The sequence below is a fragment of the Schistocerca cancellata genome, chromosome 9, assembly GCF_023864275.1.
Source record: "Schistocerca cancellata isolate TAMUIC-IGC-003103 chromosome 9, iqSchCanc2.1, whole genome shotgun sequence".
Taxonomy (NCBI): Eukaryota; Metazoa; Arthropoda; class Insecta; order Orthoptera; family Acrididae; genus Schistocerca; species Schistocerca cancellata.
Window position 1 is genome coordinate 193,383,048 of NC_064634.1, and position 26,737 is coordinate 193,409,784.

The 26,737-nt window shown below is 44.3% G+C and overlaps 1 protein-coding gene across 2 annotated transcripts in view; it reads right to left on the reverse strand.

Annotated features, from left to right (window-relative positions):
- LOC126100207 (uncharacterized) overlaps positions 1-20,477 on the reverse strand; it is a 94,632-nt gene extending 74,155 nt beyond the window's left edge. Inside the window, exons 1-2 of one of the 2 annotated variants that reach the window (XM_049910769.1) lie at positions 20,056-20,477; positions 15,047-15,158 (exon numbers count right to left, since the gene is read on the reverse strand). In XM_049910769.1, coding sequence (XP_049766726.1) covers positions 15,047-15,158; positions 20,056-20,170 — 227 coding nt within the window. In that variant the 5' untranslated portion in view covers positions 20,171-20,477. The remainder of the gene's footprint in view (positions 1-15,046; positions 15,159-20,055) is intronic. The other variant, XM_049910768.1, reaches the window with a different exon arrangement.
- Between the last annotated feature and the right edge of the window lie 6,260 nt (positions 20,478-26,737).

Sequence of the window (26,737 nt, forward strand, 5' to 3'; positions counted from 1 at the left end):
TGTTTGTTCTGCTATCATATAATCATACAATAAAGGATCCTTCTTTCTATGTATTCGCAATACATTACATTTGTCTATGTTAAGGGTCAGTTGCCACTCCCTGCACCACGTGCCTATCCGCTGCAGATCTTCCTGCATTTCGCTACTATTTTCTAATGCTGCAACTTCTCTGTATATTACAGCATCATCCGCGAAAAGCCACATGGAACTTCCGACACTATCTACTAGGTCATTTATATATATTGCGAAAAGCAATGGTCCCATAACACTCCCCTGTGGCACGCCAGAAGTTACTTTAACGACTGTAGACGTCTCTCCATTGATAACAACATGCTGTGTTCTGTTTGCTAAAAACTCTTCAATCCAGCCACACAGCTGGTCTGATATTCCATAGGCTCTTACTTTGTTTATCAGGCGACAGTGCGGAACTGTATCGAACGCCTTCCGGAAGTCAAGGAAAATAGCATCTACCTGGGAGCCTGTATCTAGTATTTTCTGGGTATCATGAACAAATAAAGCGAGTTGGGTCTCACAGGATCGCTGTTTCCGGAATCCATGTTGATTCCTACATAGTAGATTCTGGGTTTCCAAAAACGACATGATACTCGAGCAAAAAACATTTTCTAAAATTCTACAACAGATCGACGTCAGAGATATAGGCCTATAGTTTTGCGCATCTGCTCGACGACCCTTCTTGAAGACTGGGACTACCTGTGCTCTTTTCCAATCATTTGGAACCTTCCGTTCCTCTAGAGACTTGCGGTACACGGCTGTTAGAAGGGGGGCAAGTTCTTTTGCGTACTCTGTGTAGAATCGAATTGGTATCCCGTCAGGCCCAGTGGACTTTCCTCTGTTGAGTGATTCCAGTTGCTTTTCTATTCCTTGGACACTTATTTCGATGTCAGCCATTTTTTTCGTTTGTGTGAGGATTTAGAGAAGGAACTGCAGTGCGGTCTTCCTCTGTGAAACAGCTTTGGAAAAAGGTGTTTAGTATTTCAGCTTTACGCGTGTCATCCTCTGTTTCAATACCTTCATCATCCCGGATTGTCTGGATATGCTGTTTCGATCCACTTACTGATTTAACGTAAGACCAGAACTTCCTAGGATTTTCTGTCAAGTCGGTACATAGAATTTTACTTTCGAATTCACTGAACGCTTCACGCATAGCCCTCCTTACGCTAACTTTGACATCGTTTAGCTTCTGTTTGTCTGAGAGGTTTTGGCTGCGTTTAAACTTGCAGTAAAGCTCTCTTTGTTTTCGCAGTAGTTTCCTAACTTTGTTGTTGTACCACGGTGGGTTTTTCCCATCCCTCACAGTTTTACTCAGCACGTACCTGTCTAAAACACATTTTACGATTGCCTTGAACTTTTTCCATAAACACTCAACATTGTCAGTGTCAGAACAGAAATTTTCGTTTTGATCTGTTAGGTAGTCTGAAATCTGCCTTTTATTACTCTTGCTAAACAGATAAACCTTCCTCCCTTTTTTTATATTCCTATTTACTTCCATATTCAGGGATGCTGCAACGGCCTTATGATCACTGATTCCCTGTTCTGCGCTTACAGAGTCGAAAAGTTCGGGTCTGTTTGTTATCAGTAGGTCCAAGATGTTATCTCCACGAGTCGGTTCTCTGTTTAATTGCTCGAGGTAATTTTCGGATAGTGCACTCAGTATAATGTCACTCGATGCTCTGTCCCTACCACCCGTCCTAAACATCTGAGTGTCCCAGTCTATATCTGGTAAATTTATATCTCCACCTAAGACTATAACATGCTGAGAAAATTTATGTGAAATGTATTCAAAATTTTCTCTCAGTTGTTCTGCCACTAATGCTGCTGAGTTGGGAGGTCAGTAAAAGGAGCCAATTATTAACCTAGCTCGGTTGTTGAGTGTAACCTCCACCCATAATAATTCACAGGAACTATCCACTTCTACTTCACTACAGGATAAACTACTACTAACAGCGACGAACACTCCACCACCGGTTGCATGCAATCTATCCTTTCTAAACACCGTCTGTACCTTTGTAAAAATTTCGGCAGAATTTCTCTCTGGCTTCAGCCAGCTTTCTGTACCTATAACGATTTCAGCTTCGGTGCTTTCTATCAGCGCTTGAAGTTCCGGTACTTTACCAACGCAGCTTCGACAGTTTACAATTACAATACCAATTGCTGCTTGGTCCCTGGGTGATTTTATCTTTCTTTTTTTTTTTTCGTTTTAGGGCGCAAAACTTCTATGGTCATTAGCGCCCAGCCCGTGACTTAAGACAGTAAAAAATCGAAAGTGAAAACCAGCAGCAATGGGAACAAAGTCAGAAAATTGGAGAAACTAAAAATAGAAAATAGAAGAATTCTTAAAAATCCACTACAGAAAGGGGGTGGTTGTCCCCAAAAAAAGCTTCAAATGACTGACGTCATTTCACTGTCACGAATAAACTGGAGAACGCGGTCGGCTGAGCGCGTGTCATCTGCTAAAATCGACGATAGATCAGGCGATAGCTGTAGACGGGAGCGTAACGGATTAAAATAGGGGCATTCAATTAAAAGGTGTCTTACCGTCCACGGCTGAGAGCAGTGGGGACAGAGTGGAGGAGGATCACCGCTTAAAAGATGTCGATGGCTAAAAAGACAGTGCCCTATCCGGAGTCTAGCTAAAATTACCTCCTCCCGACGACGCGTTCGGGAGGAAGAGGTCCAAGCGCAAGGAAGGGCTTTCACTTCCCGCAATTTATTACGGGGAAGTGCCGACCAATGCGCATGCCATAAATGAGCAACTTGGCGACATAAACCGCTCCGTAGATCGGTGAAGGTAAGCGACTGAATAGCTGGCCGAGGAAGAGAGACTGCAGCCTTGGCCGCTATATCGGCCGCCTCATTCCCACAGATACCAGCGTGTCCCGGGAGCCAGAGGAACGCCACCGAGACTCCCCCCAGGTGGAGCAAGCGCAGACAGTCCTGAATCCGGTGGACCAGAGGGTGCACAGGGTAAAGAGCTTGGAGACTGAGGAGAGAGCTGAGAGAATCTGAGCAGATAACGTACTGTATCCGCTGATGGCGGCGGATGTAGTGGACAGCCTGGAGAACAGCGTAAAGCTCCGCAGTATAAACCGAACACTGGTCGGGAAGCCGAAAGCGATTTGGGGTGTCGCCAACAATATAGGCACTCCCTACACCTAACGATGTTTTCGAGCCGTCGGTGTAAATAAATGTGGCGTCCGTCATTTCTGCACATAGAGCAGCAAATGCCCGACGATAAACAAGTGTAGGGGTACCATCCTTGGGAAATTGACAAAGGTCACGGAGCAGGCAGATCCGGGGATGGAGCCAAGGCGGTGCTGTACCCCAAGTTGTCAAGAAGGTTTTAGGAAAGCGGAAGGAAAGAGAATGGAGCAGTTGACGGAAGCGGACTCCCGGGGGTAGTAGGGAGGAGGAGCGGCCTGCATACCCTACATCAAAGGAGGCGTCGAAAAAAAGGTCATGGGCTGGATTAGCAGGCATGGAAGACAGATGGCTAGCATAACGACTCAGGAGGACTGCTCGCCGATTGGACAGCGGAGGTTCAGCAGTCTCAGCGTAAAGGCTTTCCACAGGGCTAGTGTAAAAAGCTCCAGACACTAAACGTAATCCACGGTGGTGGATAGAGTCGAGACGCCGAAGAATAGACGGCCGAGCAGAGGAGTAGACTATGCTTCCATAATCCAATTTCGAGCGCACTAAGGCGCGATAGAGGCGGAGAAGGACCACTCGGTCCGCTCCCCAGGAGGTACCATTCAGGACACGGAGGGTGTTAAGCGATCGCAGACAGCGAGCCGAAAGATAGGAAACGTGGGAGGACCAGCACAGTTTTCGGTCAAACATAAGACCCAAGAATTTAGCGACGTCTGAAAACGGAAGGTTGACAGGACCTAGATGTAAGGAGGGCGGAAGAAACTCCTTACGTCGCCAAAAATTGACACAAACAGTCTTACTGGGTGAGAAACGGAAGCCGGTTTCGATGCTCCACGAGTGGAGGCGATTGAGACATCCTTGTAGACGTCGTTCAAGAAGGCTGGTCCGTTGAGAGCTGTAGTAGATCGCAAAATCGTCCACAAAGAGGGAGCCCGAGACATCAGGAGGGAGACAATCCATAATTGGATTTATGGCGATGGCAAACAGTACAACACTCAGCACGGATCCCTGGGGTACCCCGTTTTCTTGGGAGAAAGTACGGGAGAGAGTAGTGTTCACCCGCACCCTAAATGTGCGCTCTGCCATAAATTCGCGAAGAAAAAGGGGCAGCCGGCCTCGAAAGCCCCAAGAGAACAGTGTGCGGAGGATGCCTGTCCTCCAACAGGTATCGTCTGCTCTCTCCAGATCAAAAAATATTGCCACCGTTTGGTGCTGCCGGAGAAAATTGTTCATGATATAAGTGGAGAGAGCAACAAGATGGTCAACTGCAGAACGATGCTTCCGAAATCCGCATTGGGCTGGTGTTAAAAGACTGCGGGATTCCAGCCACCAAGCTAAACGGTAATTCACCATACGCTCCAAAACCTTACAGACACTACTCGTGAGAGAAATGGGGCGATAGCTAGAGGGGAGATGTTTGTCTTTTCCAGGTTTCGGAACGGGAACGACAATAGCTTCCCGCCACCGTCTGGGAAAGGTACTGTCGGTCCAAATTCGATTATAAAGGCGAAGGAGGTAACGCAGACTATGGGTTGATAAATGCAGCAACATTTGGACATGGATACCATCTGGTCCTGGGGCGGAGGAGCGAGAAGAAGAGAGGGCATGTTGGAGTTCCCGCATGGAGAAAACAGTATTGTACCTTTCGTGATTTTGAGAGGAGAAAGCAAGATGTCGCACTTCTGCTGCACGTTTCTTCGGGAGAAACGCTGGCGGGTAATTTGAAGAGCTCGAAATCTCAGCAAAGTGCTGACCCAACGAGTTAGAAATTGCAACGGGGTCCACTAAGGTATCATGCGCGACAGTGAGCCCAGAGACCGGGGAGAAACTAGGCGCGCCTGAGAACCGTCGAAGCCGACTCCAAACTTCCGAGGAGGGAGTGAAGGTGTTAAATGAGCTAATAAAGAATTTCCAGCTTGGCTTCTTGCTATCGCGGATGACGCGACGGCATCGCGCACGGAGCTGCTTATAGCGGATACAGTTGGCCAAAGTAGGATGGTGACGGAAAATGCGAAGAGCACGTCGCCGCTCACGTAGTGCGTCACGGCATGCCTCGTTCCACCAAGGAACTGGGGGGCGCCGGGGCAATTCGGAGGTGCGTGGTATTGAACGTTCCGCAGCTGTAAGAATAACGTCGGTAATATGTGTGACCTCATCGTCGACGCTGGGAAAGCGACGGTCATCGAATGTCGCTAGAGACGAAAAAAGTGTCCAATCGGCTTGGGCAAATTTCCAGCGTCGCGAGCGCATATATGGCAGTGGAGGCTGCAGTCTAAGGACACATGGAAAGTGGTCACTCGAGTGTGTATCATCAAGGGCGAACCATTCGAAGCGCCGAGCTAGCGGAACAGTACCGACCGCAAGGTCCAAATGAGATAAATTTGTCGTGGAGGCAGACAAAAATGTGGGGACCCCAGTGTTGAGGCAAACTAGATCCGCTTGGTGGACGACGTCTAGCAATAGAGAGCCACGGGGACAAGGATGTGGAGATCCCCAAAGCGGGTGGTGGGCATTGAAGTCCCCAACCAGCAAATAGGGGGGTGGAAGCTGACCAAGAAGATGAAGGAGATCAGCTCGTGCCATTGGTGTGGATGATGGAATGTATACAGTACAAAGAGAGAACGTGTATCCAGAAAGGGAAAGACGGACGGCGACAGCTTGGAAAGAACTGTTTAAGGGGATTGGGTGATAATGGAGAGTATCATGGAGAAGAATCATGAGTCCTCCATGGGCTGGAGTGCCTTCAACAGAGGGGAGGTCATATCGGACGGACTGAAGGTGAGGGAGAACAAAGCGGTCATGGGGACGCAGCTTCGTTTCCTGAAGACAAAAGATGACCGGCGAGTAGGATCGTAAGAGGACCGATAATTCATCCCGATTGGCTCGAATGCCGCGGATATTCCAGTGGATAATGGACATGGGGTGAACAGAAAATGGAGGAATGTGACCAAAGTTGCTGTCAACTCAAAGACTGCTCGGAGCTAGCAACCGACAGCATGGAATGGCATTCAGCCGAAGGCAGAAGATCCTGATCCATAGGTTGGTCAGGAGCAGCCCCTGCCACCAGCGATCGGCCGGTTGACCGGCCACCAGCAGTGCGCCTCGGCGACACAGAAGACGGCCGAGGGCGATTTCCGCCAGGTGGTGCTGTAGATGGGACACGCCTTGGCGGAGAAGGAGAGGAACTGGGTTTCTTTGTAGCCTTCTTGGAAGAATGATGTTTAGATGAAGGAGGAACCGATGGTTGTGAAGTTGCGGTACGTAAAAACTCTTCACGAGTATGCTCTTTTTTCGAAGACTTGGCGTCCGACTTTTGGGCTCGAGATTTAGCAGATCCCGACGAAGGGTGAGCCATAGAGTGGGCAGGCGAAAGTGGTGAGGTTGAACGAGCGATCTTTGCGCTGGCCGATCTGACGACCGTGGCACTAAAGGTGAGGTCGCAAGTCTGTGTGGCCGCCTCCTTTGTTGGCCGAGGAGAAGCAAGGACAGTGCTGTATTTTCCTGTCTGAGGCACGGTGGGCTTGCGACTGGCGAATAATTTTCGAGCAGCAAAGGTCGACACCTTTTCCTTCACTCTTATTTCCTGGATGAGCTTTTCGTCCTTAAAAACGGGGCAATCTCGAGAGGAAGCAGCGTGGTCACCCATACAGTTGATGCAGTGAGGGGATGGAGGTGGACAAGCACCCTCATGGCATCCTTGCCACACGTAACACATTTGGCCGGATTGGAACAGGACTGGCTGATGTGATTGAACCGCTGACATCGATAGCAACGCGTAGGGTTTGGGAAGTAAGGGCGAATGGAAATTATCTCATAGCCTGCTTTGATTTTCGATGGGAGCTGAACTTTGTCAAATGTCAAGAAGACAGTGCGGGTTGGAATGATGTTCGTGTCAACCCGTTTCATTACTCTATGAACAGCCGTTACGCCCTGGTCAGACAGATAGTGCTGAATTTCTTCGTCAGACAATCCATCGAGGGAGCGTGTATAAACGACTCCACGCGAGGAATTTAAGGTACGGTGCGGTTCCACCCGGACAGGGAAGGTGTGGAGCAGAGAAGAACGCAGCAATTTTTGTGCCTGGAGGGCACTGTGTGTTTCTAACAACAGGGTGCCATTCCGTAATCTGGAACAAGACTTTACAGGACCTGCAATTGCGTCGACACCTTTCTGAATAATGAAAGGGTTGACCGTGGAGAAGTCGTGACCTTCATCAGTCCGAGAAACAACAAGGAACTGTGGCAACGATGGAAGAATCGTCTGTGGCTGAGACTCAGTATACTTACGTTTGTGAGCAGACATAGTGGAAGGTGAGGAAACCATTGCGGAAGAATCCCCCATGATTACCGGCGTCTCCGATGGCGCGTTCCTCCCTTGTGGGGGCCCTCTCTGAGGGCACTCCCGCCTTAGGTGATTGTTCACACCTCAGGTCACACCTCCCGACAAACGGACGGAGGGACCAATCGGCATTTTCGGAAGGTATCAGCTCGGGTAATCACCCCTCCCTGGGCCTGGCCGTTACCAGGGGGTACGTACGTGTCCTACCTGTCTACCCGGGGCGGGGAATTACGCGTTACCCCGTCACCGGCTACGCACAAAAGGCGTGGGTTGGCCTTCAGACACGCACAGGGAGGATGAAAGAGAAAGGGAAAGGAAAGAAGAGAGGTCTCAAATGCCGCAGCGGAGAAAAGGGAAAGAGAAGAGGTAAGGAAAAGAGAAGGACAAAGGAAGGAAGAAGACATAAAAGCAAGGAAGGCGAAGAATGCAGTACAGTTACGAGCGTCCGTCTCCGGACGGAGGCACAAACCATACTCCCAGATGGGGAGAAAGGGAAGGAAAGAGCCAGAGGTGAGGGGAGGAGGGGCGAAGATAGGGATGGGGAAGGATGCGGAAAGGGAAGGTATGCAGCCCGGAAAGGAAGGAAGGCCACATTAGCTCGGGGTCCCGTGCTCGCTACGCACGTATCCACAAAAGAGTTGTGGACCCCCTGGGGGGGGGGGGTCCCTGGGTGAAGGTACTACCTGACGGGACACCCGACCCATCAGTAGTAGTAGTTTAATGAGACCGTTCTATAAAGATCCCACGAGACACTAGGGAAACAACTGTTGACCCAAGACATTCACCTCATCAGCACGTAGCACACCTTGAGGTTGAGATGTTTTTTAAAGAGGTGTGTACCTTCCTCGCAGTCCAGGTGGTGAAGCCAAGACCTCTGGTATCCAAAACACACAACATTCCACCAATGCGCCGCACTTTGGTCACTGAAGCATGCCCAGTGCTTACAATGACAGAGGGTTGGCAGCGCATACCCATCTGCAGCTCAGGAACACCAGGGTTGCCAAGCCCGTACTCAACAAACGAATGCTGAGCCCCTGAAGGGTGAATGGGTAAATCTGTTACAGACATTAATCTAGGGGGTATGGAGTCTAAGGGGTATGGAGGGGACATCTCCTGCTGCTGGATCTGTGAGAACAGTGGCTTCAATGGCAGTATTTCTTATCGTTTCAATCTCTTTTGGATAATTCAGGTTCCACAGCAGTATTCTAATCATAAATCAGTAAGTCATAACTACAACATTCCTCTTGGCTCTTAATACAGAATGTGAAGAGGAAGAGGAAACCACATGTTTTCAGAGCGCAGCATTTTCTTTCTGGCAGTCAGATTTAACAAAAAATCTGTACATTGTGTTTTATAAAACTATGGAGCCTAGTCCATCCAAAAGTTTATTAGAGCATTGTGTAAAAATCTGGTGTAAATCACTAAAGAACTTACCAAGATTTTTGGTAATAACTTTAAACCATGTCTTGTCTTAATACAGTAGTACAGATATCATTATACAATGTAGCTTATTAGTTATTTCCAAAACTATTGGATACTGTATGAATGTTTTATGTGATCTTTACGTAAAATGATACACGTGTAAGCACACTGCTTCAGGATGAAGGCATATCTTAACCTAAACATTAACAACTGCATCGATTAAGCAGTTATTCACATCTGAAGAAAATTATTTTAGGCTTTTACAAACTTTGCACAAATGAAATACAAAATAATTAACATTTTCAAAGCTGCAAGGATTTAATTGATATTGCACCGCCATATCACAAATTCATTGTTGACATAATTACAACGAACTCCAACAACTCCGGTCAGCAATGCTGAATTCATTGTTTCATGTACTTCATTACAATATTCAACATATAACACCTGATGTCTCTACGGGAACTGAACAGCTGGTGCAACATTACTGTTGACCACTGTGACACCACTACCCAGAAGAAGACTGTTATAAGGAATGCTCTCTGATGAATCCATATCAGTAGCCAGGGACAGTCTGAGTCAATTATGATGCAATTGGTGGAGTATGTGGTAAGTGTGCTATCACTTCCGCTAAAGTGTTTATACTTTGGACTCTATTTGTGATAGGCAGAACTTTGATACAGTCTAGACAGGATTTTCTTATGCAGTAAGGAGTTAAGATAGCTTAGACTGTTTCTGAGGCACATCCTGTACGTATCCCTAGTTGCACACGAATCGCAGTGAGCCCCCATTGACTGTGTGTGTAGATTGTTTTTTCACAAAAGTGGCCAGAATTCGAGACCTGTAACATGCCCAAGTCCGACTTTGAATTTTTTTTGTAATTAGGTAAGATAGTAGCTTTTTCAACCATGGAAGAAACACAACAATTACTAATGCAAACCGCACAGGGTAACCACAAGCTGATGGCAATGCAAGCATTAGTGAGTGTAACAGGCGTGTCTTCTGTGGCACCCATGTTCATGGCTTTTCCACCATTTAATGAACAAAGTGAAGAGTGACACACACAATGCCGAAGACTGCAGTTATATTTTATGGCCTTCCAACCTTACACCACTGAAAGACAAATGGCAATACTCTTGTCAGGAAATTGTGGAACTGTATAATCTAATACTCAAACTAGAACTGTTCATGAATCCAGCAGAACTTGACCTGCCTGAAGTCTTTTCTTTATTGAAAGAATGTTTTACAATGCAGAAATATGTTGGTACAACAGAATTAGAATTTTGGCAACACGAAAAGGGATACAACCAATCTTATGCAGATTGAGCTTCTGACTTACAATGATTAAGTAGAATTGCATCATTAAATCTCTGTATGGGCAGTACTACACAGACACACTAATCAGGGACATTAATGTGTGTCTTGCCACAAACTCTGAAGTGAGGAACCATACACTGAAGAAATCAGATCACTCTCAGATGGAAACAATATGAATGGCTCAAGCCTATGAAACTGCTCACAAAAGCCCAGAGTGTGTTTATGATGGATGACGATGCCATGGCCATTGTGCAGGACACCACTTCTCCAGCCCAGATGACCCCATAACAACTACACCCACAGCAATGGGTCATGCCAGTATCATCATCATCATCATCATCATGTCCAACTGTAAATACTGCTTGTTACCACACACACAGTGTGTGCCTCTATTGGCACACAACATGCCACAGCTGCAGCAAAAATGGACACTTGCAAGAAGTATGTTGTAGCAGTTATGATGCAAATACACTCTGTGGAAGTGAACCCAATTAGTGACAAATCTACCTATGTGCAGACTTCTAATAATGCAACTCGGCAAACGACTTAAATCAAACATATGCAAACACTTGGTGAAGTTGCTCTTTGACACCAGTGCTTCTGAGACCTTGCAAAGATAATACACTTAAGTTTAGGGCCAATGCCTTTGCAAGCAGCCAAGACAAATATTCAGGTCTACAGAGACATTACACACCCTTGTCAGAAAAGTTTGCATTTTTACTCATAAACTTTTTGGATTTAAAGTTCACAAAACAGCATACACTATGCAATCAGGACCACCGTACACTGCCTTAAAGGCTAAAGTTAGTTCTGCTCAATTTTTTTCATCCACATTAGAGAATGCAACTAATTTCCAAGTTCACATCACTCATAAGGAGATGGCTGCCCTGCACTTTTTTAATGCTCATCCAGTGCCCCTGGCTCTAAACCACCCATACAACATACAGGAACAGACTCGCTAATGAATATTTGTTAATGCCTATTCCCCATGATCAATGGGCCACTCCACTAGTAACAGGACATAAACCCAATGGAACCTGAAGACTTTGTGGTGACTTTAATATAATGATGAACATACAAGCTGAATTGGAAACTACCGACCCACGACACAGTTTTTGCAAAGTTAGGCCAAGGCACCTAATTCAGAAAAATTGACCTCTTGGAAGCATTTTATTAAAATTCCTTTGGATTCCATCACAAGCTTACCCAGGGATCAATACATCGTATGGTCTCTCCTGTTGTAATCTGTTATCTTTCGAAACCTCTCTAGCTACTGCAATATTCCAGTTTTAGGGATCACGTACTACAAGATACTATACACTGTGCTGCATACCTTCATGATATCCTGTTTACAAGTGAAACTCCAGAGGACCATCTCCATAAACCTGAGTTCTTGCTCTAAAGGCTGGCAGCAAAAGGTCTAAAATACAACCAGCACAAGTATTACTTCATCAATTGGCTTCAACATATTTGGAGTTCAACCTTGCAGCCAATTTGCAACCCACAAGGGAATGACATCCAACAATTGCTCCTAATGACCTCTGTTGTGTTCTACAAACGTACAAAGCCACCCCGACTGAAGGCCACACTGATCGAAGAGCAACTTCATAGCCACCTTCACCATACCCACTGTGACGTGATGCATCTACCACCACTGCATGTTATTGCGGCCTCGTCCTTCCAGGTGGGTGGCCCCAGTGAGGACTGTTGACGTTCAGACACGATCCAATCTGGATCCATGAAATGATATCCTTCCACCAGTCCATGACATATACCGTGGCCCCTGCCCATGAACTTTGGTGGCACCACCAAATTCATCCTGGTCAGTAGCCACTCGTTTCTCCATGCTGGTGGACCCCTCTCATCCCATGGCAGTGCCTACACTTTCCAGCAAGCCTCACCGTGCCTCAGCCTTCTGCAGCAACATCTGTTGACACTGATCCACAGCCTTTCCCAGTGATGGTCACTCCAGACTGTACACCACCTGCATTTTCATCCCCAGTGGCCACTACTAGGAAAGGGGGGGGGGAGGTGAAATCACCTGATGTTGTTATGGGAAATGAATAGCTAGTGGAACTTTACTGCTGACCACTGCTGCACCACTATGCAGAGGGCAATAGTCATCAGGAGTGCCCTCTGAGGCTAGAATCCAGCATATAAGCTAGTCCAGGGAATGTCTGAACCAACTGTAGGTCTAATGCTATCTGTGGACTGCATGGTGAGTGTGCTACGGTGTTTAGGTTGTGGTCTCTGTTTGGCATAAGCGGTAGTTTGATATGGTGCAGACAGGCCTTTGCTTTGGAATATGGACTTATAACAGCTTGCAGTGCTTCCAAAGAGCATCCTTTAAATATCTCGTTATGAATGAATCAGGGCAACCTGCCATTCACAGTGTGCATAAGTTGACTTTTACAAAATAAGGCAACTTCTTCAGACATATTTTGTAAAGAAATGGGCAACAGAAAAATTATTGACCACTACATTAATCACATTTTGATACTTTCACAGAAAGGACACCAAAATCAAAATATGTGTTTCTGATAGACTTAGAGATTTTCCAGTAGCATAGTTGATGCTGGTGTCACTGTACATTTTGTATTTATGGGCTGATAATACTGTGATTACATTTGTAAGAACATTCACAAGTCACTAATTTACTGAGAGGCAGACAGACTACACACAACAAATTATGACATTTTAAGAGTGTGTTACACTCTTATATCTTGTTAAAATATGAGGATATTTTGTCACAACCAAATTTTTAAATAATTTTGAAAAGAGAGTGCTTTGGGCATTGCTCAATTATTTTCATTTACATTACGTCTTTGTTATGCACAAAAATCTGTGATATAATGAAAAGTTTCGAGATTCTCTTATTGCCTCAGGAACAATGGCTTGTCAAACTTTAGGATCCTGCGCATTCCTCACTCTGAAGAGAGATGGCCCTGTGATACCAGCTCTAGTACTATCACTGTGCCAGGAGAAGATGAAACAACTTTTAGGCATGTCAGGAGGCATGGACACTACAGCCTGAATCACCAACACTGACCCACTTACCATGCTAACATTGAGACATCTGAGCCAGGACTGTGCTACTCGTGTTGCACATCTGTACAGGGCACATTCCTCTTCTCTTGTTCCTCACCTTTCTAACAGTAGGCATCTTCTAGTGTGATTACTTTACCTACACCAAGTTACTAATGAAGCTAAGACTTCGCAGAAGTTCATGTAGGTCCCTTCACACATCCCGTATGTGGTGTCGTCCGAAGAATGAGGTGCCAAGCAAGGTTGGTACCTCGTGATGAAACCCAAGTAAGCATAGTCACTGCCAGACGCACCGACGAATGAGCTGAGTTGATATACACACGACTAGAAGAATTTCCATACACCACTGCATCAGCATGCTTGATTTATCTGAACATAGTACTGCTCAGCTCAGTCAGCAATCATCACTGAAGGTGGCAGCTTTCTCTCTACAGAGCCAGCAGTGCGATAGTTGTATCAAACAGAACTCTGCACAAATGTTTATTGTCAATTTCACTCTGTGAGAAGAGACTAGTATCTTGTTCTGTATCAACTGATTCATTAATATTCAGTGATAGTAGGTACACACTGTACAATCGCAACAAAACTGAAGATGATATAGCTGAGACGCTATGTCTCTTGACATAGAATGACCCCGGGCTGTCTTCATGAAGTTATAGTGCAGATTAGGCTCCTTGCTGTTTGAACTCAAACTGTTCACAAATTGACTATGCTCTTTCAAGGAGCTGTCCTGGCTGTCATCTTCAGCAATTTAGGGAAATCGTGAAACTTAACTGGAATGACCAGGTGAGGATTTGAGCTGCAACCTTCTCAGAGTCAAGTCCATTATCTCACCAATGTGTCACCCATTTCTTTCTTTCACTCCCTATTTTTAATTACTATTTATGAAAGGTTTAATTAAAATACTGCTCTATGTCTTAATGCCGGATTAACCAAAATCAATTAACATTCATCAAACCCAGAAATGGAAACATGTTCCGGCAAGCTGCAACTGCAGATGTAACTTCTGTTGGCTTTGAATGATGCCTACCATATTTCGTTGTCAATTATCAAATTACTTTTATACCATGGATATAACAGTCTTCAACAAAATCTGACATATCATAGACACACTGTCAGAGATGACTGCTTTTGCTCAGTAATAAAATAAGTACAATATAAACTTTAATTCTGAAAGCTATGCCAGCAACTATACTACATTAAGTAACACTACCATCTATATGATAAGAAAGTGTATTAGAATAATGGTGTTAATACTTTAAATGGAAGGCCACTGCATCAAATAAACCTGTGTCGCTTTATAAACATATGCAAAATATATTATAAAATCAAAATTGCATTCTATTAACAATTATTCATAATAAAAGTCCTTAAGGAATTTATCTTTTAACTATAAATGTTAAACATCACTCACAAATAGAGAGTGACCTGTTACGTAGATGACTGTGCAGCTGATTTCAATAAAACAGAGGTTCCACTTAGCATCCATCAAACAGATGACAGGCATTTTAGTTCTTCCAGCAACATACTTTCAGTAAATGAATTTCATTAATCCTGCCACCGAATACCAAGCAATGTGCAGAAAAAGGTGTAGTAACTATATGCAAATAAGAAAGACAGCAAACAGTAAGAGGCTTTCTATTTATGAACAATAAACTCTACAACTACATAAACATATAGACAAGATATAAATAAGATGATAGCATATCTAATGAATGAAAAGAAGGTTGTGCATGCAGAACTAAATGTAACACACCAATTTATGAAGGATGATTTTCCTGCTGAATGATTTCCTATTAAAAGGACAATAATTTTTTTTCTTGGAGCTAATAATTTTAGACCAAACTGCTCTGCTATTTTAATTAATCCTGCAACAACAGAAATAAATAATTCTTTAACACACAATGTTTTCTCATGCACACACATCTCAATTACAGTAATATTTACTGCTGCTGTTAATAATCTATCAGCAGTGTAACAATGCTCTTCATGAATTAGTTAAAAGTGTGAAGGAAATGAGTCATTTACTAATAATGGATGCAAAGAAAATCACAGAAATAGGTGTTCCAAATGCACTAAACTTTCTACAGATAAATAAAATTATATAAATAAACAACAACTGTGTAGAATATCCAAACTAAATGTTTTTGAGCCATGCCTCGAATAAGATCAAAGTAACAATCAATTGTTTCGAATTGTTGACAGAGACACAAAAAAAAAGAATGAAAACTTTGCTAGCTTTTGGACCAATCTTTTTAAAGACCGAGATGAAGAGGGACCAAGAGATTGGAAGTAGGATGAAGGAAGAGGGATTGGAGGCAGGTAGCTAACATCTCAGAGAGGCAGCAGGTGCTCGGGACAGGAATGTGGGAGGGAGAGGCTGCACATCCATGGGCCAGGAAACGACGACACATGGGCCCTGGAGCTCGTGAGTTAATGTAGTGTATGATAATGACAACAAGCAGGTATTGATTGGGTGGTGGTGATAGGACAGAGGAAAGAGAGACTGTCAGATCAAACGTGTGGTTGCAGTGGGTTACCAGAGATTAAAGGCAGGACGATTACAGGAATGGCAGATGCGTTGCAAGAATAGCTTCCATCATTCCGTCGGCATAGTTTTCCTTCGAAATAGTTCATAAAAGCTGATGCTTGAGGTGACGCCGGGGAGAGGTGGTTTACAGACATACGGGTTGTGAAGCAAACAATGGCCTTGAGCATGTTGTGCTCAACAGTGTGCTCTGCCACTGGGTGGTCAACACTGCTCTCATGCAGTTTGGCAGTGTCCATTCATTTTGGTGGGCAGCTGGTTACTGGTCAATGCTGACATCAAATGCTATGCAGAAATTGCAGAAGAGCTGGTATATGACATGGCTGAATTCACAGGTGGACAGGGCTCTTAACAGGATAAGCCTAAGACAGTGCTACATTAGAGTAGGCACGTCTTCCGCCTGTGTCTTCCACAGGGATATTACACTTTTGCAAACAATGCGGAGTGGTACAGGAATGACCAGGATGTCGTGTAAGGTGGGTGCGCAGCAGAATACCACTTTAGCAAGGGTGGGAAGGATTGTGGGTAGGATGTTCCTAATTTCCAGGCATCATGATAGTCTTGAGCCCTGATGACAGCAGGAGGAAAGATTACGGCTAAATAGCTTGGAATGTTTTGAGGGTGGAGACAGAAATTGGCAATGTCTTTAAAAGGCATCATCCCAGCATTTGCAGGAGCAATTTAAAGGAAATAAGGGAAAATCTAAACCTGGATGGCTGGACACGGATTTGAGCTGTCTCCTCTCCAGAATGTGAATCCAGTGTGCTAACAACTATGGCAGGTAGAGGTGTGTGTGTGTGTGTGTGTGTGTGTGTGTGTGTGTGTGTGAGAGAGAGAGAGAGAGAGAGAGAGAGAGAGAGAGAGAGAGAGAGAGAGAGAGAGAGAGAATGGGGGCAAGGAAAAGTCTTGGTTGTGGTGACAGATTGATCAGTAGCTTGCTCCAATGTCTACTTTCACCATCGGCAATTATTGATCCACATTTAATGCATTTCATTATGATGACATGTGAACTTAGTGATTGGTTCATCTAATATTGGTATTACACTCTGTGTACGTAGGTATATTGTACATCAACTATGAAAAATTTCATGAGGAACCATTACATAACACTAATGTTCATGTTTATTTGTAACTGACAAAAATCAGGAAAAGCTATAAGCCAGATCTCTCCCAACTGTTTTTACTCCAAAATGTTTTACATGGGTACAAGGCACAGAGGAGAACATTTTATACATGGTGTTCAATAATTAAAGATGAGTTATCCCAGAACGTTATTCTGTGTGACATTATTGAATGAAAATATGTAAAATATTTCAACTTACTGATCATCTACATCCATACTCGGCAAACCACTGTGAAGTGCATGCCACAGGGAATGTCACACTTTACCAGTTATTAGTGTTTTTTTCCAGTTCCATTCTAGTATGGAGCATACGAAGAATGACTGACTGAATGCCTCTGTGTGTGCTGTAATTGTTCTGATCTTTTCCTCACAATCCCTATGTGAACTATACACAGGTGGTTGCCGTATATTCCTAGAGCCAGCATTTAAAGCCAGTTCTTGAAACTCTGTTAGTACACTTTCTCGGGATAGTTTATGTCTATATTCAAGAGTCTGCCAGTCCAGTTTCTTCAGCATCACTGTAACACTCTCCAATAGGTCAAATGATCCTCTAACCATTCATGCTGCCCTTCTCTGTATATGTTCAATGTCCTCTGTTAGACATGTTAGATATGGGTCCCCACACTTGAGCAATGTCCTAGAATGGGTCACATGACTAATTTGTGGTCTTCCCATGATTTGAAATGATTTTAAGAGCAAATGTGGCTGAACTGTGTTGTTTAAGGTGTCCCAAAATTTGCTTTTTCCAGTTAAAATTTCCATCGATAAGGACATCAAAGAATTTCAAAATTTCCACCTTATTATTTCCTCATCATGTGTTATGCTTCTCATTGGTGTAGTACCCCTAGATGTGTAGAACTGAATATGTCGAGTCTTTTAAAAACTGAGGGTTAGACCATTCACAAAAAATGAGTCAATGTTACTTTAAAAAAAATTGTTTACCACTTCTTCAGTTTCTGTGTGTGTGCTGGTATAGATTACAATGCTAGTGTCATCTGCAAAAAGAACTAATTCTGCTTACTGTACATTAGGCAGAAGATCTTTTACATGTATAACACACAACAGTAAACCTAAGACAGAGCCTTGGAGGCCCCATGCGTGATTTCTCCCCAGTCAGAATTATGTCTCTGGATTATACTGGTTGAATTACTAAATACAACTTTCTTCATTCTTCTGTTTAGATATGACATTATCCATTAGATGGCTACCCCATCAATCCCATAGAACTTCAATTTCAATTTACCTTATTCTAACACAGCCTCTAGGTTGCATACTGGAGTGCATATAGCATGCAGTAATGGTTACACTCGTGCTTTTGCACAAAACATTGCGAGTTTGCTAAGGCTGGCAGTGGCTCAAAGTCTTCAATGAAGTGTCAATGAACTGAGCACACAAAAATAAGTTTACAGACCTCACAAAACCCTATTCTATTCTAAGAGTTTCTAAATATGAAAGGAATTATTTGCTCACTTTTACCCTAACAGCATATCTTAGGCTACAGAAGTTTATTATGCGAGCAGCACAACCAAATATTTCCATTAAACCAAAAACTTATCCATCATTAACTTCCCATTTATCTCGGGAACTATTTCACACAACAAATAATACATTTCTCTCTTCTCTTTCTTTATTTTTGAAAATAGCATGTTTTAAGTTGAGGGTTTTCATTTAAAAGTAATGAAACACCAGCATCTTAAAATGCTAACACTTATGAACATGGAGCCCAAGGAAAAGAATGCAAACTATATTGTGACAGAAAATTCCACATTTAATTTTAGCTACTGGAGCACTGACTGGGAAAACATTTTACTCATCATAGTAATAGAATGCTCAGCTCTGTACAGACTGAATGTACTGCTGTGTAGTGCATCTTCATTTTGGTAATAAAACACTAGTCCTACATTAATCCAAAGTCCAAACAAAAATTTTGTTTAACAATAGTGTGTGCCATGTAAGTCTTGGAATCAGAAGCAATCTTTACGGAATGTTCACATATCTCAAAAGGTAGTGCACAGAGTCACTAACAGCTGAAGTTTAGGCAAGTGAGCATGTTAGAATTAACTTGTTCCAACAACTTGACTAAAAGGAGGGATCGGTTGTTAGGGCATCCTGAGGTATGGAGGAATTGTTAATTTGGTAAAGGAAATGGTGAGAGAGAGGGAGGAGGGGAAAAATTGTAAAGGGAGACTTAGGGTTGAATACAGTAAGCAGGTTGTGATAGTTACACCATGGTGGAAAGACTTGAATAGGCTAGATTAACATGGGCAGCTGTATTAAACCAATCTTCAGAATGAAGACAAGGCACAGAAATCACGCATCTGTTTCTGCCAGACTGCAGAACGAAACAACTGCATTAGTCCTTACACATTCACCAAATTTTGTTTTGACAGCACAGGTACAGATAGAAATCAGCCAAACTGTGAATGATAAGTCACTTCTAGTCTTCATACCTAACTTTATTATTAATATATTTCCTTAAATTACAAATCTATCAGTCTTCTTATGCTGTTTGGTCAACACGCCTAAGTGCCATCAGCGTTTAAACATATGTTGTTTTTATCCAGAGCGAACCAATTGTGAGTTTTTATTTCAAATTTTTCCACAGCGGAAAGAAACTATTTTTTTGTTAAATAACGGCGAGAGCGCAGACATTACAGGGACGCAATCCAAATGGTGTTTGAAAAGGAGGTCTTTCCTTGTGACGTTCGGCAAGCTATGAACTCGAGATGGTTGTGAGCCTTCAAATATTTCCTATTTGAATTGGTGGATAAATGTTATGAGCGAAAGAAACATGTATAGAACGTAAAATGCACCCAGTCAGTGATGTATCAACGACACCGTTCAGTTATCTCTGAAAATGTGCGTACGAAAACCTGTCATCAGCTTGGATGCAGAAAAATTCAACACATTAGGAATGAATCATATTTAAGCATAAGCTAGGGCATCATTCATTTTTCACTCAAAAACTAACCCTCTGACCACGCTCTTCCTGCTCTCAAACTTTGGCGCTACTTCTCGTAGGCCAAATGCCTTTCTCTACACTATGCAAGAAATCTCTTCTGTAGGAGACATAGCTGATTGCCATATATCTTACCTTTGTCAGGGTCGGTATATAGATTATGACATTCTCTCAAAATTCGTTCGTTTATCGGCAAAGTTGCCTGATCGACAGGATTTGCAGACTGCCTCAACTTTGTTGTTACTGGCATGGTACTATCAAACAAAAATTGCGGACAATTATTACGCAGAATTATGATCCTGTTCACTTCTACGCTCAGTTTACTCGAATAACGCGTAACTAAGTTCAAAACTAACAGTCGACAGGACTGCGGTTAAATGACAACGCCTACACTCAAAAGGCTTAAACAAACTAAAACACCGCTATCTCGCATCATAAACGAATTTCCGCAGAACCTGCAGCAAAGATAAAGTGAACACGTGTGAAATGTCAAAGTTACACATGTACACTGTAGCAGTTTATTTTAATGAAACTGACTCGTCTTGTACAATAACCACGACCATACAATTCAAATTAACATTATTTTTATATAATTATAGCCCAAATTTTCCAATTATTTGAAAATACAGGCCCAGTCATAGTGCCACAACTTGCTACTAGGGAATAGGGAGTGTCTCCCGCCAGTAACGTCTGGCTGCGTTTACGTTCCGACCGGAAACTGGCATCACGTGACTACCTTCTATACGCGTCTGTCTGCAATGATAGACGAACAGCTAACACGGAACTCTAAGCCTATGTACAGGATGACTTGGTGAAAGTAGCCCGAGTAAGTATGAAGGAAATGCAGTGAAATTACAGAAACGAAGAGCTGAAATGGACTTACCATTTATTTACAATGAAAAATACATTTATAAATAATGTTGAAAGTGACCCCCCTGCAACACCAATACACAGCTGTGCACGTCTTAAAATTCAGATATCCTTGGCGGCAACTTCACTGGTGGTGTTGTCTTTCAGTTCCTGTATTGAATATGGATTTGTTTCATAGACCTTGCTCTTCAAATGTCCCCACATAAAAAAATCGCATGTCGTTAGACCCTGCGAACATGGTGGACGTTTGCTGACAGTTCCCTCCTCAGTGGAGACAGCATGGACTTGTTCCAGAGGTATCTAGGATGTGTGTCATGTTGCCCCATCTTGCTGGAAGAAGCAATTTGTCTTTCATACTCAATGAGCCGACCGCAAAATATATCAAAAATTTCCATACATGCAACCCTGTTGAAGGTAGAGTAAAAAATATCGGTTCAGCAGTGCGCGTTCCTTTTATAGCGCACCAAAAGCCGATTCTTCATCATGAAGTGGTTGTTGACACACTATGTTATGGTTCTCCGTTACTCAGTACCTCATGTTCTGTGAATTCACATCTCTGGAAAGATAAAAGCATGCTTCATCCCTCATGATGTAATGGAAGGGTCCAAAAACCATCGTTGCTATTATTCAAAAGCCATGTGCAGTAATCTACACGTTTCTGAATGTCATCCTCCCGTATTTACTGCCCAACCGCCACACAATATGGCTTCAAATTAAGACTTTTCAATATCCACTGCTAACTCATCTACTCACATCTACCTCTTGGGCCAGTTTACGCGTAGGTTTCTTTGGGCTCTGAATAATCCTTCAGTGAATGTCTGCAATAAGGTCTGGTATGCGAACTGAAGGAATTTTGCCATTTACATTTCGCACAGATTCATAGATGCACGAGTTTTTATAGAGACTCTGTATTGCTCTCTTTGCTGGTAGCCCTCTGTCCGGATGCTTATACCCCAAAAGTTCCTCGAGTTTCCTTAATCGAACCTGTTTCACACATGCTCCAACAGTTTCAATTATTTTTTCTATCAAGCAAGTCATTTTTGCAGACCGCAAAGAGAAACGTCTGACTTCACCGATGAAATAAACTGAAATGCTGACAGAAGAATGCAAACAACCTATTGTTGCATAAAACTGTGCATTGTTGTAACGGTTTAATCCACTCCAGTAGTCGACATTCTTCTTTCGCTTTCAAATGGGAGGCTGGTTACTTTTAACTTTGCCACCTGTTAGGATAAGATTGCATACTAGTATCTATAAAAGTTGTGTATACTTCCTCATTTTGAACCATCAAATGTCTATGTGCACTAAACAAATTAGCGAGTATGATAAAACTGCTGACTGTTAATAAAAGGAACAATAATGTGCTAGTTACATTTCAGTTGTGCTTAAGAACTTTCGTCTTACAGAAAGAAAGTGTGTGAATGCTATTCTTGTAATGCATGTGTGTGACCCTGCTGTAGAAGTACACTAAAATTTAAACAATGGTCAACATATGTTGTAACGTACATGGTCAAATTGATCATCAAGGAGTATTTAACTACTGAGAAATATATTACGGTACTGAAGCTTTTCTCGCAAAATAAATGTAGCAGACCATGCCATATGCTATTGGTATGTTGGGGATAACTTTAAATACACTCCTGGAAATTGAAATAAGAACACCGTGAATTCATTGTCCCAGGAAGGGGAAACTTTATTGACACATTCCTGGGGTCAGATACGTCACATGATCACACTGACAGAACCACAGGCACATAGACACAGGCAACAGAGCATGCACAATGTCGGCACTAGTACAGTGTATATCCACCTTTCGCAGCAATGCAGGCTGCTATTCTCCCATGGAGACGATCGTAGAGATGCTGGATGTAGTCCTGTGGAACGGCTTGCCATGCCATTTCCACCTGGCGACTCAGTTGGACCAGCGTTCGTGCTGGACGTGCAGACCGCGTGAGACGACGCTTCATCCAGGCCCAAACATTCTCAATGGGGGACAGATCCGGAGATCTTGCTGGCCAAGGTAGTTGACTTACACCTTCTAGAGCACGTTGGGTGGCACGGGATACATGCGGACGTGCATTGTCCTGTTGGAACAGCAAGTTCCCTTGCCGGTCTAGGAATGGTAGACCGATGGGTTCGATGACGGTTTGGATGTACTGTGCACTATTCAGTGTCCCCTCGACGATCACCAGTGGTGTACGGCCAGTGTAGGAGATCGCTCCCCACACCATGATGCCGGGTGTTGGCCCTGTGTGCCTCGGTCGTATGCAGTCCTGATTGTGGCGCTCATCTGCACGGCGCCAAACACGCATACGACCATCATTGGCACCAAGGCAGAAGCGACTCTCATCGCTGAAGACGACACGTCTCCATTCGTCCCTCCATTCACGCCTGTCGCGACACCACTGGAGGCGGGCTGCATGATGTTGGGGCGTGAGCGGAAGACGGCCTAACGGTGTGCGGGACCGTAGCCCAGCTTCATGGAGACGGTTGCGAATGGTCCTCGCCGATACCCCAGGAGCAACAGTGTCCCTAATTTGCTGGGAAGTGGCGGTGCGGTCCCCTACGGCACTGCGTAGGATCCTACGGTCTTGGCGTGCATCCGTGCGTCGCTGCGGTCCGGTCCCAGGTCAACGGGCATGTGCACCTTCCGCCGACCACTGGCGACAACATCGATGTACTGTGGAGACCTCACGCCCCACGTGTTGAGCAATTCGGCGGTATGTCCACCTGGCCTCCCGCATGCCCACTATACGCCCTCGCTCAAAGTCCGTCAACTGCACATACGGTTCACGTCCATGCTGTCGCGGCATGCTACCAGTGTTAAAGACTGCGATGGAGCTCCATATGCCACGGCAAACTGGCTGACACTGACGGCGGCGGTGCACAAATGCTGCGCAGCTAGCGCCATTCGACGGCCAACACCGCGGTTCCTGGTGTGTCCGCTGTGCCGTGCGTGTGATCATTGCTTGTACAGCCCTCTCGCAGTGTCCGGAGCAAGTATGGTGGGTCTGACACACCGGTGTCAATGTGTTCTTTTTTCCATTTCCAGGAGTGTATATTTGTACAGACATTTCAATCTTCAGCTTCACAGGTCAGTTTTTGGTCTCACGCTGTCTCAGGTGGGGTTTGAGAGATCACAATTTAAATAGCCATACAAATTGCTTTCTGCGATTTCAATGGAACAGTTCAGTTTTCACATAAAAGGTTACATTAATACCACACAAAAATATATATTCAAATAAATTTTAAAGTCTGTTTTTACAAAAAAATGCATTTAAACAGAAAACCAAGCAAAATGAACATAATATTACATGATAATGTTAATGCTATGAAAACTCAAATACCCTGCACTCTAAATATTAATTTTTGCTATATTTTTATTGTTTATTACACATCTAATAATAAAAACCCAAAAACTCCCACAAAACATTCAAAAAATTAAAATTGAACTAGTACTTTTTAGGTGTTTAGTTTCCTTCTCAGAAGCTTTCTTTGCACCTGATGGAAATATTTGTAGAGGGTCAGATTGGCTTCTTGCAACAATAGTAAATGTAAGCCGTCTTTCCCTTCATTTTTGGGTCACAGGTGGAGCACGCTCTGCGTTTTTCCAATCGTTCTACGACGACTTCTACTCTTGATTCTGCTACACCCAAAACATGGCAAAGGATGCACAAAGTTAATTCATGGGGTATATGGCATTTGTTGACTAGATTTTTATCTACAGTGCCACCAACGAGTTTGAGTATTGTCTTTGTAGGATCTGCGAAGGACAAAAGCATTCATCCCACTTACGTCCAACATGTGGAAAAATAACGCCATTTGCAATCACTGGAAGAGGCTTCGACGAGCAGGGATATTTGTTTCGATCTAACGTATTTGCAGCAGAACGTCTAGCTAAATACTCAGTCTGCAGGCTCCTGTCTTCTTCACTTTGATCACCTGTTTCATTCAAGGAATTCGCAGGTGGCAAAGTAAATTCGTCTTCACTTTCGCACTGTCCCTATATCGTATTGTGTTCACTTTCAATTTCGTTGTCACTATCTGACCCAACATCACTTCCTAAACTGTCCTCAAATCATTTTAAAGCAGCATCCCCAAACTCAGGGTCCGTTAAACATGAACAATAGACGTAGAGCTGCTACTGAATCCATAACGCAAAGTCCAAGCTGCGGTCACAGAGACTGCTAGCACGAAAAAAGCAGTAATAATATAATTCCACGTGATTTTCAAGCTGCTACTAACAAAGGAAACCACGGGAACTTCGGGAAAGAGCAACTGCCCAACACTGTAATCTCCTACACCACTATTATGCATTAGCAACAGAGTAACAATAAACGCTAGATGCCTGAGAGACCACACCTGGGACATTGAGGGTTAAATGTAACTATTAATATATGCCAATAAATTATTTTAATGTTGTATAATTGTTGGTCTAAACCAAATAAAAAAATCTTCAAAACTCACAAACACTTCTCAGTTAGCGTTTGGTGTATGACATGAAACTCTCATATTTTTCTACACATTTGGTAAAGGTAGCTCATTAACATCTTCATCAAAGTGAAATTAAAACTACTAAGATTTATTCAATCTACACTCCTGGAAATGGAAAAAAGAACACATTGACACCGGTGTGTCAGACCCACCATACTTGCTCCCGACACTGCGAGAGGGCTGTACAAGCAATGATCACACGCACGGCACAGCGGACACACCAGGAACCGTGGTGTTGGCCGTCGAATGGCGCTAGCTGCGCAGCATTTGTGCACCGCCGCCGTCAGTGTCAGCCAGTTTGCCGTGGCATACGGAGCTCCATCGCAGTCTTTAACACTGGTAGCATGCCGCGACAGCATGGATGTGAACCGTATGTGCAGTTGACGGACTTTGAGCGAGGGCGTATAGTGGGCATGCGGGAGGCCGGGTGGACATACCGCCGAATTGCTCAACACGTGGGGCGTGAGGTCTCCACAGTACATCGATGTTGTCGCCAGTGGTCGGCGGAAGGTGCACGTGCCCCTCGGCCTGGGACCAGACCGCAGCGATGCACGGATGCACGCCAAGACCGTAGGATCCTACGCAGTGCCGTAGGGGACCGCGCCGCCACTTCCCAGCAAATTAGGGACACTGTTGCTCCTGGGGTATCGGCGAGGACCATTCGCAACCGTCTCCATGAAGCTGGGCTACGGTCCCGCACACCGTTAGGCCGTCTTCCGCTCACACCCCAACATCGTGCAGCCCGCCTCCAGTGGTGTCGCGACAGGCGTGAATGGAGGGACGAATGGAGACGTGTCGTCTTCAGCGATGAGAGTCGCTTCTGCCTTGGTGCCAATGATGGTCGTATGCGTGTTTGGCGCCGTGCAGGTGAGCGCCACAATCAGGACTGCATACGACCGAGGCACACAGGGCCAACACCCGGCATCATGGTGTGGGGAGCGATCTCCTACACTGGCCGTACACCACTGGTGATCGTCGAGGGGACACTGAATAGTGCACGGTACATCCAAACCGTCATCGAACCCATCGTTCTACCATTCCTAGACCGGCAAGGGAACTTGCTGTTCCAACAGGACAATGCACGTCCGCATGTATCCCGTGCCACCCAACGTGCTCTAGAAGGTGTAAGTCAACTACCCTGGCCAGCAAGATCTCCGGATCTGTCCCCCATTGAGCATGTTTGGGACTGGATGAAGCGTCGTCTCACGCGGCCTGCACGTCCAGCACGAACGCTGGTCCAACTGAGGCGCCAGGTGGAAATGGCATGGCAAGCCGTTCCACAGGACTACATCCAGCATCTCTACGATCGTCTCCTTGGGAGAATAGCAGCCTGCATTGCTGCGAAAGGTGGATATACACTGTAGTAGTGCCGACATTGTGCATGCTCTGTTGCCTATGTCTATGTGCCTGTGGTTCTGTCAGTGTGATCATGTGATGTATCTGACCCCAGGAA